Source organism: Pipistrellus kuhlii, unplaced genomic scaffold, assembly GCF_014108245.1.
Source record: "Pipistrellus kuhlii isolate mPipKuh1 unplaced genomic scaffold, mPipKuh1.p scaffold_m20_p_18, whole genome shotgun sequence".
In the NCBI taxonomy this organism is placed as follows: domain Eukaryota; kingdom Metazoa; phylum Chordata; class Mammalia; order Chiroptera; family Vespertilionidae; genus Pipistrellus; species Pipistrellus kuhlii.
The window spans coordinates 17,699,821-17,714,293 of record NW_023425493.1 but is presented as its reverse complement, the minus strand read 5'-3'; the positions used below and the strand labels follow the sequence as shown (position 1 = coordinate 17,714,293).

The 14,473-nt window shown below is 43.6% G+C and overlaps 1 protein-coding gene across 2 annotated transcripts in view; it reads right to left on the bottom strand.

Moving 5' to 3' along the window:
* Positions 1–14,376, bottom strand: part of STX6 (syntaxin 6) — a 35,691-nt gene extending 21,315 nt beyond the window's left edge. The window contains exons 1-3 of one of the 2 annotated variants that reach the window (XM_036442584.2): positions 14,116–14,376; positions 4,534–4,703; positions 2,554–2,648 (exon numbers count right to left, since the gene is read on the bottom strand). In XM_036442584.2, coding sequence (XP_036298477.1) covers positions 2,554–2,648; positions 4,534–4,703; positions 14,116–14,150 — 300 coding nt within the window. In that variant the 5' untranslated portion in view covers positions 14,151–14,376. The remainder of the gene's footprint in view (positions 1–2,553; positions 2,649–4,533; positions 4,704–14,115) is intronic. The other variant, XM_045583167.1, reaches the window with a different exon arrangement.
* Between the last annotated feature and the right edge of the window lie 97 nt (positions 14,377–14,473).

Here is a 14,473-nt window from a genome sequence, read left to right as displayed (position 1 = left end):
ACAAGGTAAGGAGAAGACCAGATAACAAATGAATATCCTTAGATGGAACAGAGTCATAGTTAACATTTTATACACTAGCAAAATACACATATGTAACTTAATTTTTTTTAAAAAAACAAAAAGACAACATTGTTTTATTTATTTATTTATTTATTTAGTCTCATGAATAAGGGAAATAAAGAGAACCTCCCTTTAAAAAGAGATAACTGGGCACTAAGTTTAATGAGGAGAAAAGAGAAAAGGAACTTGTATTTCCTGGGAACCTACTATAAGCCAGAAACACTGTTAAATGCTTACACACATTATCCCTGAATTCTCACAACAACCCTCTGAAGCTGGCATTGTCTCTCTTTTACAGATGAAGACACTGACACCTAGAAAGGCTTAAGGTACTTTCTCAAGGTCACATAGAAAATGGCAACCTTGGGGCTCAAACACAAACGCCTGTGTTCAAGAGCTAGTGTATCAAGTATAATGAAAACCCAGGCACGTCAGGATGATTACCACTAAACACCTGCAAAAACTTTCCCAATAGTGATATGACCAACAGGTCACTTATTTTATTTTTGAGTTGGACTCATGTGAAGTATAGAATATTTCTAACCAGAGTGAATTTCCAGAGTGGCATTAGAAATAATTTTGTATGGAAAGAAAATGAATGGACCCATGACTTACAATATTACAATAAAGAAAAATCACTTGGTTAAGTATGAGCCATTTTGCTTATCCACTGTAACCACAATCCAATATACTTTATAATGATTTGAACTGAGTACGTAATTACTATAATACAATTTTTTAAGGCTGCCAAAATAGTCGGCCGGGAGACTATTTTATAGATGCAAATGTTGAGGTTTTAGGCTTTTAGAAACTTCTAAGACCCATGACAAGTGTCACAGCTTTCATAAGTCCCACTGTGGAAAGTCTGAGTGATAACCACATTGCTTCAGCTTTCAAAGTACCCACTGCTTCCTTCTCTTCTACCGGACTTCAGTTAGACTTTATTAAATTAAAACAAGATGATTAACAACCCTATGTATTCAGTCGGATCACATATAGCTGAGGATGGTTTAGATCTCAGCTCTAGAAGCTATAACATTATGCTGCGTGGATTTGATTTACGACACTTCTTTTAAGGACTGCTCTTTAAACATATTTTCTGATATCAGAAAACAAACTTTGGATTCTACTTCAAATTGTGCCAACTAACTTAACTTTCAACATATTAACCTCTGAATTTCAATTGGCAAGATTTACAATAGAACCTTTCAGAAAGAACAACTTTAATAAATAAGGACAAAAAATATATGTTTTACTGCAAGACACCAACTAACTACCAACATTTACAGCAGTGTCCTTCAGGAAGTCTATGACAAAAAATAAAGAAGCAAACTGTATTTGTAAGATCAATTGGGGGGGGGGGGGGATATTATTTACCTTCCCAAAACATACATCATCAAACAATGGGGCTTCCTTATCAAAATAGCTTTCTGAATTGGCCAGAGATTAGGATTATCTAATCCAAATGCTCATTATCTAGATGGGCCACACCAGAGGTCCAAAAAGATTACTGCTCCTTTAAAACGTTTGTTTATAAACAATTTAGATATATGTATGTAAAGAGGCAACTAGTGAATAAAATGAGAAACAAGAATATTTCAAGTTCAGTGATAACCTACCATTTGAAGTAAATTCAAAAGGAAATCACATGATATAAAGTTTTTGGCTAACATGTACCAAGGTTCCTGCCTAAGATGACTCTTGAAAAGCCATATGTTAGCACTGATATGATCCCAAGTTTTCTCATTCCAGGAAGCTGCTTTCTAGTACATATGTTCAAGACAGCTGGTTCTCTTACATCTAGTTATGCTAATCAAATGGCTTAGCCATACAGTTTCAAAATACAAACAAATCTTAATGACACAGGATTTGACTTAAATGCTATTTTCTCTTAGGTTTTTAAACAATGAGTTCTTTCCTAAATAATTGGACACTAAATATTTGTTCACTTGTGCCGGGTTTTACACTCTGAGAGATGCCCGCCTGCTCTGGATAACTCCCGAAGGCCTGTCAGGCAGTGAGTATGGAAATGCCAGTTACAGGGTGGAAAGAGTTCCTGAAGCTGAAACTCAGATGGTGAGAGGCGGCCATCCAAACGAAGAGTCCCCTTTCACAAAGCAGTGATCACCAATCACCAAATGGTTTCTACAATAGCAATTCTTCCTTTAGTCCAGATACCTAGTACAGTAAGAACTAAAGAGAAAAAAAGGTAACTGGTTTGGAGGAGTGAGAGGTATAGACAAGTAGATACCTCTGAAGTAACTTCCCAAAGCCAGCAGTTGACTCTCATTTCCGCTCTAAGAAACATGCTTGCTGATACTAAAGACAGATTTCTCTCTTATCAACTACAGAAATTCTATGTGGGAAACTGGCATTCAATTCATATGAAGAAGTGATTTCAGAGTCGGTGTACTAGTTTACAATTAAGGCAAAGAGTTCTGGAAAGTTTGGCTATTTCTCACACAAATAACATGATAAGATCATCTTCCTTACCCTGACAACTTGCCGAGTACTTGTGATGAAGGATTTTCTTATACTCAATTCAGTTGCGTCGAGATTGAATTTTCTAGGATTTGCTTCAACTATGCGTGGGTCAAAAAGTCAAGGGAAAGTCATGTCATTACCACAAGCCTCACAAACCCATCCCGTTAGACCACAGACTCTGTCACAGGCAAGCAGGCAAGTCTGCCCAAGGCTTCTGAAAGCACCACTTGGCACCCATTGTTCTCAGACTTGCTCTGGCCACAGGGTGGGAGGATCCTGAGCCTCAGGGTGGAGACGCCTGTCAGGGGAAGACTCACAGGCCTGACTGGGCCCACAATGAAGCCCTGCTGGCTGACCACAGCTGGGCTGGGCTCTTCCACATGTTGACCAGCACCTCCTCTCTATTCTTTCTTGACCCCAGATCACCTTTCCCATGATAGCTTGCTTTTTAAAAAAAATCGTTTTTTTATTAATTTCAGAGACAGGAAGGGATAGGGAGAGAAAAATAGAAACACCAATGATAACAGAATCATTGATCGGCTGCCTCCTACACACTCCCTATTGGGGATCAAGCCCGCAATCCAATCATGACCTCCTGATTCATGGGTTGACACTCAACCTCTGAGCCATGCCAGCCAGGCCTCCCATGACAGCTTCTGCAAGCCATTTCCATTTGTCATTAAACCTTCCCACTTACGTCAAGGAGCGAACCCTTCTTCTTGATCTGGAGACGGAGGCCTCTTCAGCAGAGCTTCCCCTGATCTCCTCACCCCCGGCCTGGTCCTGCTGCCCAGTCAGACACTTGCAAGACTCCCTGGACTTCCTCTCATGGTCTGCAGGATGGGTTTGTGCTATAATCTTATTAAATAATGTCTGTCCCTGAGTCCCTCTCTACCCCTCACTGTCATTCCGTAAGGGCTGGGACACTGTTTTGCTTATTAATCCAATCTTGGTAACTAACAAAATCTCCAGCACAAATAGTCAATAACTATTTGCTGGTTGATGACTAATCATTAAAACTTTGTCCTCTTTCTTGCATACTATCTCCCCCAATCTTTTTCTCTTCCCCTTGTCTCAAGGGAAGACATATCTTGATCCCACCCTCTCATATATTTTGTCCCACTCATTGTAGAGAACACACTTGTCCTTTCATAATTTAAAAGGCGTCCGGGGTCATTCTGATGAACAGAAACTAAGCATTTCGCACAACGGCTGCATGTGAACCTGTGCTGACTATGGAGTGTTCCTGACAATGTCTGGTTTCCTGGATGCTTTATCACAGCTAAACAAACAAAGTAGAACGCAGAACATACAATTGGTATGTCTTCAATCTAAAGTTGTTTTTAAATTGGATTTTTTTCCACTGGAAAAGGACACGTCATTTCAGCTTCTACAGGGCTTGGGCTTGTCGGTCAGTGGACTTTATTTAACATCAAAGCATCACTTGGCATAATAGTTCTTTTACTAAATGCTGTTTTGTGAGAAAAGATACCTCTCCAATAGATATTGGCATTGTCACATAGTTCCTCAACAGGAAAAAGGCAGTCTACAAAAGGAATTTCTTTTGAGTTCCAATTACCAATACATTGATAAACATGTACCTCAATGTAGTAATGACTACTAACACTTATAGAAGCTCACTGTGGGTCAGGCACCATTCTACACTCTCTACCTGTTAAACTTTCAACAACCCTAGAAACGAGGTACTATTATTATCCTGACTTTCTACTAGAAAGGAAAGGAAAGCACAGAGCAGTGTGTTCTAGGTCGCATGGTAACTGACGGAGACTGACTCCCAGATCTGGACACAGGACCGCTGCGCTATGCTGCTGTGTTGCAGGATTCGCCATGCACTAGAAAAGATCTTGGCATATAAATAAAAACAAGATCAATCAGTTATAAAAGGAAATGCCCAATGTACATGCTTAAGACAACTGGATAAAAACTTGTGTATTTGTCTGTTTGGCCCAAAGGGCACAGAAAGGATATTGATGGTTTCGTCGAGGTCCTCTAGGTCCCACTCTATGCTCCGGAGGTTGTTTCTCAGCTCGTTGGTGGTCCAGTCGATTTCCTCCCTTGTGGCCGTGGAAGGGTCCTGGAGGAGCTCTGTCCATCTCTGAAACAACCCCTGGGCAGTGTTGACAGCTTTCTGCACCTCTCTGTAACCAAGGTGGAAAGGAGAAGTGTCACAGACGACACGTTCCATAAACAAGTTCCTGCATGACTTACGTGAACAGTATGGTCACACACCGTCCTCAGCAGCAACCGCCATTCCCCAAAGTGTCTTAAAGTCTTTATAGAAGGCTCTTCAAGGGCAAATATCAAAGTGAAAAACTCTCAAGTAACAGTCTGAATATTATATTCTCAGCTGAGGTCCAGAATAAAATAGACATTATTTAAGCAGCTCTAACATCAAGCTTGTTTGAGAAGGACAAAAAGTTAATTATGCTTCAAACACACTGTGCTTAACACAGTATTAGAAGCAATCCTACAAATTCACTAAAGAGCCATTAACATTTCTTTTCTTGGGGATGGTGGTGATGGGTTAGGTGAGGGTAACTCTTACTCAGTTAATCTTTTAGAGGTTTTTTATTTGGGACATTTAAAAACCCCAAATCTCATTAGAAGATTCCCAACAGTATTAGTTCCTGGACTTAGCAATGCTGTCAAGCAGATTCGTGTTTCTGGGTCAGAGAGGGACCAGATCATAAGTGCTATAACCAAATGTTCTTTTACCTTAGATAATGTCACAAGGTTTTAAGAACTTTCCCCCCACCATTGAGTCAAAACCCACTAGTTAAATGTTATCATCTAACACTACCACATATAAAAGCCAAAAAAGGAGTCATTTTATAATCACACTAGAGGCCCGACGCACGAAATTCATGCAAGGGGCTCGGCCCTCCAGTCCTGCTTCGTCCAGAAGGTCTTGGGACAGTTGTGCAGCTGTTTGCCCGTCTGATCTAATTAGCATATTACACTTTCATTATGATAGATGGTCTCTTGTGTACAAAGATAATAACTCGACTCCTCCCAAACGAAGAGATCAGTTGTGATTTTTCTATGATTTCTTAACTAGTTCTTCTGTGTTCAATCAGGATGTTTGTTGTCTGAAGCTTTACATCCGAATGTGTATGCCTCCAACTCCCGCTGACATTTCAAGTGCCAGAAGAGAGAGAACACTAACAAAAATGAAGAAAAGTGTCTGACGATATTTTGTGGAATACCGATGAGCAAAAAGGATGTGTTCAGTAGAGAATCATATAGCTGCTGGGCCCAAGCTGCATACATCACTGAGCTCCTTGGCCCGCAGGGCATCTACCAAGGTACGTTCATACCCAGTTTCCATGCTGGGCAAGTGTTCTCCGTGTTCCTCTCCCATCGGCCTTTACTGTCAGTCCTAATGAGAACTTCTATGTGAGACAAGCAGGGGAAGGCCTAAGGAAGTGAGATGTAAATCCACCATCTTGGCTCTCTATCGAGGTTTCCGGCTGATCTGGTGGAGAAAGAGGTACACGTCTTCCCACAACACAAGTCACTGGGTTTATCTGTAAGTGGTGGGATATCGTCTATGATAATGTGAAGACAGAGAGGGATCTAGAACAACATCTCATTTTAAAGGATGTAACATTGATCAATCCTGTAAATACAAATTCCTTTTGGAGAACTAAGAACCTCAAACCCAAGAAGCCCCAGGCTAGGGCATCCACATTCTCCACCTCTGGAACACACCTGCCACACGGGAATCAGAATGACTTAAGTAGCAACCTCATGCGTTTTTTTTGTTTGTTTGTGTGTGTGTGTGTGTGTGTGAGTGTGTGTGTTTTGGTCTGAGGACTCCTATGTACTCTTTAAAATGATTGAAGACTCCAAAGAACTTAAGTTGCCATAGAAATTCAAACAGACATTTAAAAAAAATGTATCACTTAATTAAAAATCACAATGAACTTACTACATGTTAACACATTTTCGTAAAAACTGACTTCTAAAAAAATAATGAGAATGGCACTGTTTAATGTTTTCATTTTTTCAAATTTCTTTAATATCTTGTTTCACACACAAAAAATGGGATTCTCGTGTCTGTTCTTACGTTCAGTCTTTTGGCATACATTTTGGTTGAGTAGATGATAAAATCCAGCACTTGTAGACATGTAGTTGGGAAAGGGAGGAATATTTTAATAGTTCTTGCACGTAATAGTGAACCAAAATACGGCAAATGGCAGTTTCTTCAAAGTTGCAATGTGGAGCCTGGAACTGAATCAGTCTTTTTGAACTATCATACATTACAATGTATGTGGAATGGGTCTTTTACCCATGAGTGATTTTATAACATCATGTAATGGTCCTTTGTAAAGTATTACTTTCCTGGGTATCACAGCATTCAAATCATGTAATATCACCACCAATCTAATCCAAAAAAAAATTTAATTATTGGGAGTTTGTAAGACAATAATAGCTGATAAAAGCTTTCCAAAATTCTTTTTAAAAGGCAGGTGGGCTCCAAATTGTATCATCCGCAAAAGACAGGTTTGCCCCATTCATTGTAAAGAGAGTGTCTCAAGTATTTTTTTAGGTAAGTTTGAAATCTGAGAACATATGCAAGTCTCAACAATCAGTTTGTCAGTCATCCTTTCAAGTAAAAATGAGTTTTGGGGAGGGGTGGGGAGGGAATGAGGGGGGATGGGGGAGGCAGTGATTTTCCTAGAGACAGCCGGCTAAGTTCACAAGGTCGCAAGAGTGCTTCGTGCACACGCTTACACTGTCACATAGAATACTGAAATGGGTACCAAGGCAGGGAGAAAACTTTACACATCTAATGAATGACATATCTTTTCAATATTCATTTAAAAAACAAGAAAACAAACTTAATTCAAAAAAGGGACAAAAAAGTTGAACAGTCCCCTCCCCACAGAAGACAGAGATGACAAGATGCTCAGTACCATTAGTCATCAGGAAAAGCAAATGAAATCCACCAGGAGACACCACTACACGCTTAGAACGGCTTCAAGACAAAAACAACACTGACAGTGCCGAGTGCTGACACGGCGGCAGAGAACCTGGAACTCTCGTGTGTTCGTGGTGGGAACACAAAATGGTACAGGCCCTCAGGAAAACAGTTTGGCTGTTTCTCAAAGTTAAGTGTACACTTACCCTAGGACCCACAATAGTAATTTTGCAATTACTCTTGTGGGTTAAAAAAAAAAAAAAAAAAAAAAAAAAGTTGTCTTGACTTAGTTATACCTACAATGTTGACCTCCACCTGCTGCTGCTCCCACAGCTCCCCTGGGATGGGGCTACTGCCACCAATGACTGCAGGTCAGAGTCCTGAGGGACTTCACTCACTCTCATTTTTCAGTGCACTACACACTGCAGCCTTCAGCTTTATTTTTTTGCAGCTCTCACTTCCTTTGGTTTTGTGGCCTCGTGCTCTTCTGGTGTCTACCAATTTTCTCTCTGCTCTTCCTCCACTTCATCTCAATGTTTCTCCCTCAGCGGCTGTCTTCTTACAGCTTTCTAGGTTCTCGTCAACATGCACAGGTTCAAAAGACCCCTTTATGACTCCCCAACTGCGTTTCCAACCCTAACCACTCACCCAGGATTCACTCCTATATTTTAGCCTAACCACTCACCCAGGATTCACTCCTATATTTTAGCCGCATAAAACCAAACAAACCATGTCCTCCCTACACACCCCAAAAGGCAAGTAAGTATTTAAACAAAGAGATAAAACAGGGGTTAAAAAATCTGCTTCCTTCTCTAACTTCCTGTTGGAGTAAACAGTGCCACTATTTTCCAAGATTCAAAACTTGTCTAGACAAGTGTCCTCTCTGACTCTTCCTCTTACTTCTCACCTTGCACAACCTCCACTTAAGCCCAATCACTGGGGTTTAGATCTGGAAGGAACTTGCAAGATAACTAGTCCGCACTCATTCAGCAAATAAGAGAACCGGGGCTCAGCCATCTTGGCTGCTTGCCCCGAGTTCTCCTGACTCTGAGTGCGAGGCATCTTTCACTACCAAGACCTATTCAATTCCATCTTTGTTAAGCCTCCAGACAAACAGATTTTTCTCAGAACACCTGGGTTTGAGCCCTGAAAAGCTGTGTGACCACAGGCAAGGGAAGAGTAACTGGGAGTGAAAACTGCCTCCTGGTTAAGAATTGATGATAGGAAACAAATTAAATGTAAACTCCTCAGCTAGCTATCCCACGCCTCCCCTTCCCCTGAGCTGGCTGACTTTACTATCCAACCTGATTTCTCATTACCGCAAATCTGGTTTCAGTTGGCAGGCCATCCTCGCACCCTCCCTTTGCTCATTCCTGGCCCCGGACTTTTGTGCGTGTTTCCCTAGCCTTTCCCTAGCTGGGAGAGTCCCTGCACCTCTGCGAATGAACAGCAGACACTTCCTTTCGGCCCAGATTGAGACCCTGTTTGCGTCACTGAAGTGTCCTTGACCAGCATTCCCACTCAGGGTCTTTCCTTTTTTCAAGCTCCACAACCTCTCAACCCCCATTCCAAAACTGTGCACACAATGCACATTGTCTTCCCTGCACTCTTCCCGTTCCGCATGTGCTCTCCAAACTAGACTACAATCTCAGGAGCCAAATACGGTCGGTGCAGGCATTCAATGCATTTACAGCCAATGTTTGCAACGTTGTTTTCACCATGAAACATCTGATTCTGATTTTTTAAAAGTAGGAAATCAGATGTGACTTACACCCAGTTGTACTGGACTAAAGTTCCTCTGCCAGCAAGCATTCTTTTTTCCCACAGAGACTGCACCAACAGTTTCTCAGCATTGTCAACAGGATGCACAATGCTTGCCTTCAAGGAGCTCACACTCTAAGAGGGTCTATCTATAATAATAAAAGTGTAATATGCTAATTAGACCGACAGCCTAATGACCTTCCGGGTGACCTACCAGATGAAGCCAGGGCTGCCCCTCGCACAAATTTCGTGCATCAGGCCTCTAGTATATAGGTCAGAGATGGCGAGAGGATAATATAACATAACCCCTACCCTCTTGCTTTTCTACCTATTTATGCCATTATTTCAACACTGATTCACAGCTGAGAACCTGGGAATAAAACTATGGTGGGAGAGGACATGGACATGAACTAGGGTAGAGGAACCAAAACCAGAGTGTTAGAGAAGATTCCAGAGATATCCTTGTGATGGCACCCATAGGACAGGATGACCAAGTGGACAGAGGGCTGAGGGAGAGTGTGGGGTCAGGAGTGAAGAGGGTTGAGAAGAGGATGGACCAGGCAGGCGCTTATAGGCAGGAAGAAGAAGAAAAAAAGAAGATACCCACCCAGCACCTGGGATATGTGTGGGGGATGTGCAGTGGTTAGTAGAAAAGAGGAAAGCTCTCAGGGGAGAGCTGTACCAGAGTGACTGGGGTGTGGGAGGTGCACAGACACACAGGAAGCACCTGAGAACACACGGAGGATGAGCCAGTGAGGCTACCCTGATGGATGGGGAGAGGACACAGACAGCCACAGGTGAAGGCAGAGCCAGGTGTGAATTACCTGTGAGTGTGAATTATCCCAATGACCATGTGTGTCCACCACGGTGAATTGTCGGCACTCCACCCTTTTCCTAAGAGGCATCCCACCCCATTCCTCACACCACTTCTAGCTGTGGGTTTTTCTCCAGACGAGACTTCAACGGTGTAAAAAATTGAGCCTCAAACACGCAGTCATCATTGCATACGTGAGATAGCTTTTTTTTTTTTTTTTTTTTTTTATTTATTTATTTTTTTTTGAGCGAAAGTAAATGTTTATTACAGAAAAGCTCCCTAGGGACCCAAGTGGGTTGTCTTGTAAGGCTGCTTTCTAACTGGTCTCCTTTTTATCTTTCCTCACACTGATTCATCCAACACTATTACCAAATCAACATTCCTGAAACCCTGATTCCATGTAATTTCTCTGCTTTAAAAATCTCTGGTGGCCTTAAGACTCCCCTTGACCCTAGCCTACCTTGTACTTACTGTGAAGTGTTAACAGTATAAGAGTCAGGCAGTTCAAATTTGAACCTGGGTCTACCACGCACTAGCTGTGGAACCCTGGGCAAGTGATGAACTCCTCTGTGCCCCCTCAGCTGCTCATCTCTAAAATGTGGCCAATACCCACATCACAGAACTGTTCTTATAAAGAGAAAATCTGTATAAAGTGCTTACTTAGCACACAATGCCTGGCATAGGAGTGGCATCCTTTAAATGTTAGCCATTATTATTTCTACTCCCCAAATAAACTTCCTATGCCACGTGGGATGTTTGCCTTGATGATTTCTAAACAAACAATGCTCATCTCAGGGCCTTTGCTGCTGGCGTTCCCACCCATGAACCACCACCAACCACCAAAGGGTATTCACCCAACATTTATGCTCCATATCCAAGGTGCTGGGCTGGAAATACAGGAAAAATAAACAGTCCCAACCCTCAGAGCTCATAATCCAATAATGAGGGACAGAGGAAGAGGTGCAATAACGTGGTACAGGTGCCAAGGGAAGCGAGCACTTCCTGGAGACAGTGGAGATGCCGACACCAGATCTTAGAAGCCGTGGGGGTGAATTAGGCAGAGGAGGAGCATGTGGAGTAGGAGCATCTAGTACCAGGGTCATGGTCACAGCGCTGGGCCAGGCATGGGGGCAGGGAGAGGGAGAGGACGGGAGACAGGGCTGTATCACGAAGGTCATGAAGTGCTCGGGCTTTCTCCTGCAGGCAACAGGCAGCCACTAAGTGATACTAAGTCAGCAGCCCTGCTTGGCCTCTGTGCTGCCCAATACGGAAGCCACATGACTACTGAATGCTTCAAATGCCCTAGTGCCAGGGTCGGCAAACTGCGGCTAGAAAGCCACATGCGGCTCTTTGGCCCCTTGAGTGTGGCTCTTCCACAAAATACCACGGCCTGGGCGAGTCTATTTTGAAGAAGTGGCGTTAGAAGTTCAAGATAAAAAAATGTGGCTCTCAAAAGAAATGTCAGTCGTTGTGCTGTTGATATTTGGCTCTGTTGACTAATGAGTTTGCCCACTACTGCCCTAGTGTGACTGAGGAACTAAAATTTTAATTTAAATTAAGTTGAGAAACTAATATGTAATTTGGTTACTGGAAAAGTTTTAAGTATGCTCGGAATAATTGTGTATGTGACTACTTTCTCAAGTGCAGGTAAGTATTTCTGATGAAAATTTAGCATTTAAATTGAGAAGCGCTGTAAGTGTAAAAAATACACACCAGACTTTGAAAACATAGTTCAAAAAAAGTTAATGATCTCATTAATAATCTTTATTGATCAACCACATGTTGAAGTATTTTGAACTGATTAGGTTGACGATGACATTCAAACTAATTTCGCCTGCTTATTTTTACTTTTGAATGTGGCTACTAGGACCCGTGGAATGGCATCTGTGGCTCCCATTGTACTTTGGAAAGAACTGATCTGCTACAGCCCGGGATGGATGGAAGAGGAACGAGAGTGGCAGCAGGAAGAACGACAATAGACTCCTTGGTAAGAGTCCAGATGAGACGGGCCTGAATTACCTAAATTCTACGCAGCTTCAAAACCGAATTCACGGCTTCATACTGCCTCCCAAAGCTTTTCCAGTCATAACCATCCCTAATGAGTCACCTTTCTCCAAACTCCTGGGGCATTTATCTTCTGTAGTATCACTTCAGCACGTCATCACTTACCACCTGTCATTTCTGCTTAAGTTTTGTGATCAGCTGTTTCTCAGATCAGACTATCAGCTCCTAGGGTAAGGGATCTTTAATTTTTCTAGGCATCTTTAATTTTTCCACGTTGTGTGATGCATTTTCAGTACTTTTAATGAGCAGAAGTGCATGGCTTCTCAGATACTTTGTCACATATACAATCCGGAGGCACCCATGTGCCTAACTTTATCTATATACAGCAGGAGATATTGAAAATCTCACTTCCCTCAGGCACATTACAGACAATAAAATGATGTCAAAATAAACCAAAACTCCAGGCCAATGTTCCAATAAAGCAGTGTTATCTGATCAGTGAGCAAACATCAGGAGACTGGATCGGATACTCTCAGGAAATAAAAAATGTCAAGATGGCAGAGCAATTTAACATTTTCACAAACTCCATTAAAAATCAAACAGAAAAGTTCTCATTCTCTCTGATCCCCAGTGCCGGAGATTACCTTTGCAACCTAAGCATTTAAGAACTTTCATTCAGGGGGAAAACACACAGCTTTAACATTTAAAAACCAATCCCTAAATCAATCCTTTTAATAAATAACACATTTTCCAGATAGAGAGTGACGTATGACTAAAAAACAAATCTACAACTTAACATTTTCCCATTTAAATTAGAGTAAGATGATGAAAACCCTTTTTAGGGAATTGCCAATAATTGTATAAGTATACTTTACTGTATCTTGGTTAATGAAGTATTTCACTTATAGTACCATTTAAATTTTTCTAAGAACCCTTAAAAAAAAAATTAAACACCCAGGCACCAGGTCAACTTGCACCACTACAGAAATAGGAAGCCAGTAGCAACCAGTGGAAAGCAAAGGGACGCTGGATGGTTATTAGTACTAACCTTCTGGGAACCTGACAGTTCTCTGACTTGTTTGACACTTAAAACATAAAGCTGACAGGTTGTAACAACATCAGAATCCATCTTCCTTGCACTTAATGGCTACAAAGCTGATGCAGAAATAAAATGCAATGAAAGTTTCTATCTCCAGACAACCCAGCAATCAAAGATGGAGTCAGGACAGCTCAAAGGGGGGGAAAAACAAGTGGGCAAACCTGTCAAATGGTCTGGGTGAAATCAGGGGCGTTGAAGAGAAAGCACTCATTTCCTTTAGCACTGTGGGAAAATCCCGGTGCGAACAGAAAGCCTAGGAAAGTTTAGTTTGGCTGATTTCATTTTGTTTTCCTTCCAACATCATCACTGAGCACGGACGACTTGCTTTCCTCCCGGCCCCATTAAAAACTCCCCCACTGAATTAAGCTGTCTTCCGGAGCCCTGCTCCCGTGCCTCCCAGAGCCACACCGCCCCCGCCTCCCAGCCTGCAAACGTGCCGGGACGCCTCCGGGCAGCTTGTGGTCCCACCAGTCTGCGGGCCGGAGCTCCGATCTCAATGGACAATGGGAGCTCACCCCCCGTCAAAGCCAACTACAAAGCTCAGGAGGGCCATTTCCCTTTTCCTGCCCAGATGCTGTTTTCCCTCCTTCGAAGCAGAGACCCGTGCTCCACTAGACTAGAGCGCCGGTGTGGGCTGGGACCCGTGCCTCCCTCCCCCACCCGCAGAGCTGCTGAACAACTCGACCCCCCACCCAAGTTACCCAGCAGCGCACAGGCCAAAGGGGACTCCCTCCCCAGGGGCTTGGACTCCTCAGTCCAGGTAGATCATGAAGAAGGGGGTGTCTCTGGACGCTTGGCCATGGCCCTGAGAGCTAAGCCGTCCCCAGGGTCCCCTCCCCAGGCTCAACTTGTCTCCCCTCCCCCTCCAGCAGGGAGAGAGGGGAGGTGCAGGCAGACAGCATCGCCACCTCCTCCACCTCCTCCAGTGGAGCCCTCGGCGACACTCACCCTTTCACCACAAAGAAGGGGTCCTCCATGGACATGGCGTCCCGGCCCCCCGGCCGCCTCCCGCCTGCTCAGCACACAGGGCGCCCGCGCCCTCCGATCTTCCCTGCCACCCCGCTCCCGCAGCCGCCGGCGCCTCGGGCCGGGGTGACCCAGAGCAGCGGGCGCGCGCAGGCCAGGGTGCACGGGGCCGCCGCCGGTCCAGCGCTCGATGGGACCGCAGATCGAATCCCAGACCCAGTGCCGGCCCCCGCGGCTGCCTCCTCCCCCGGCTCCTCTCGGGCGGGTCCGGCCTGCCTGACCCCGCCCCCGGGACGCACGGCCCGGACCAATCACCGACGCGGTCTGCTGCACCACTTCC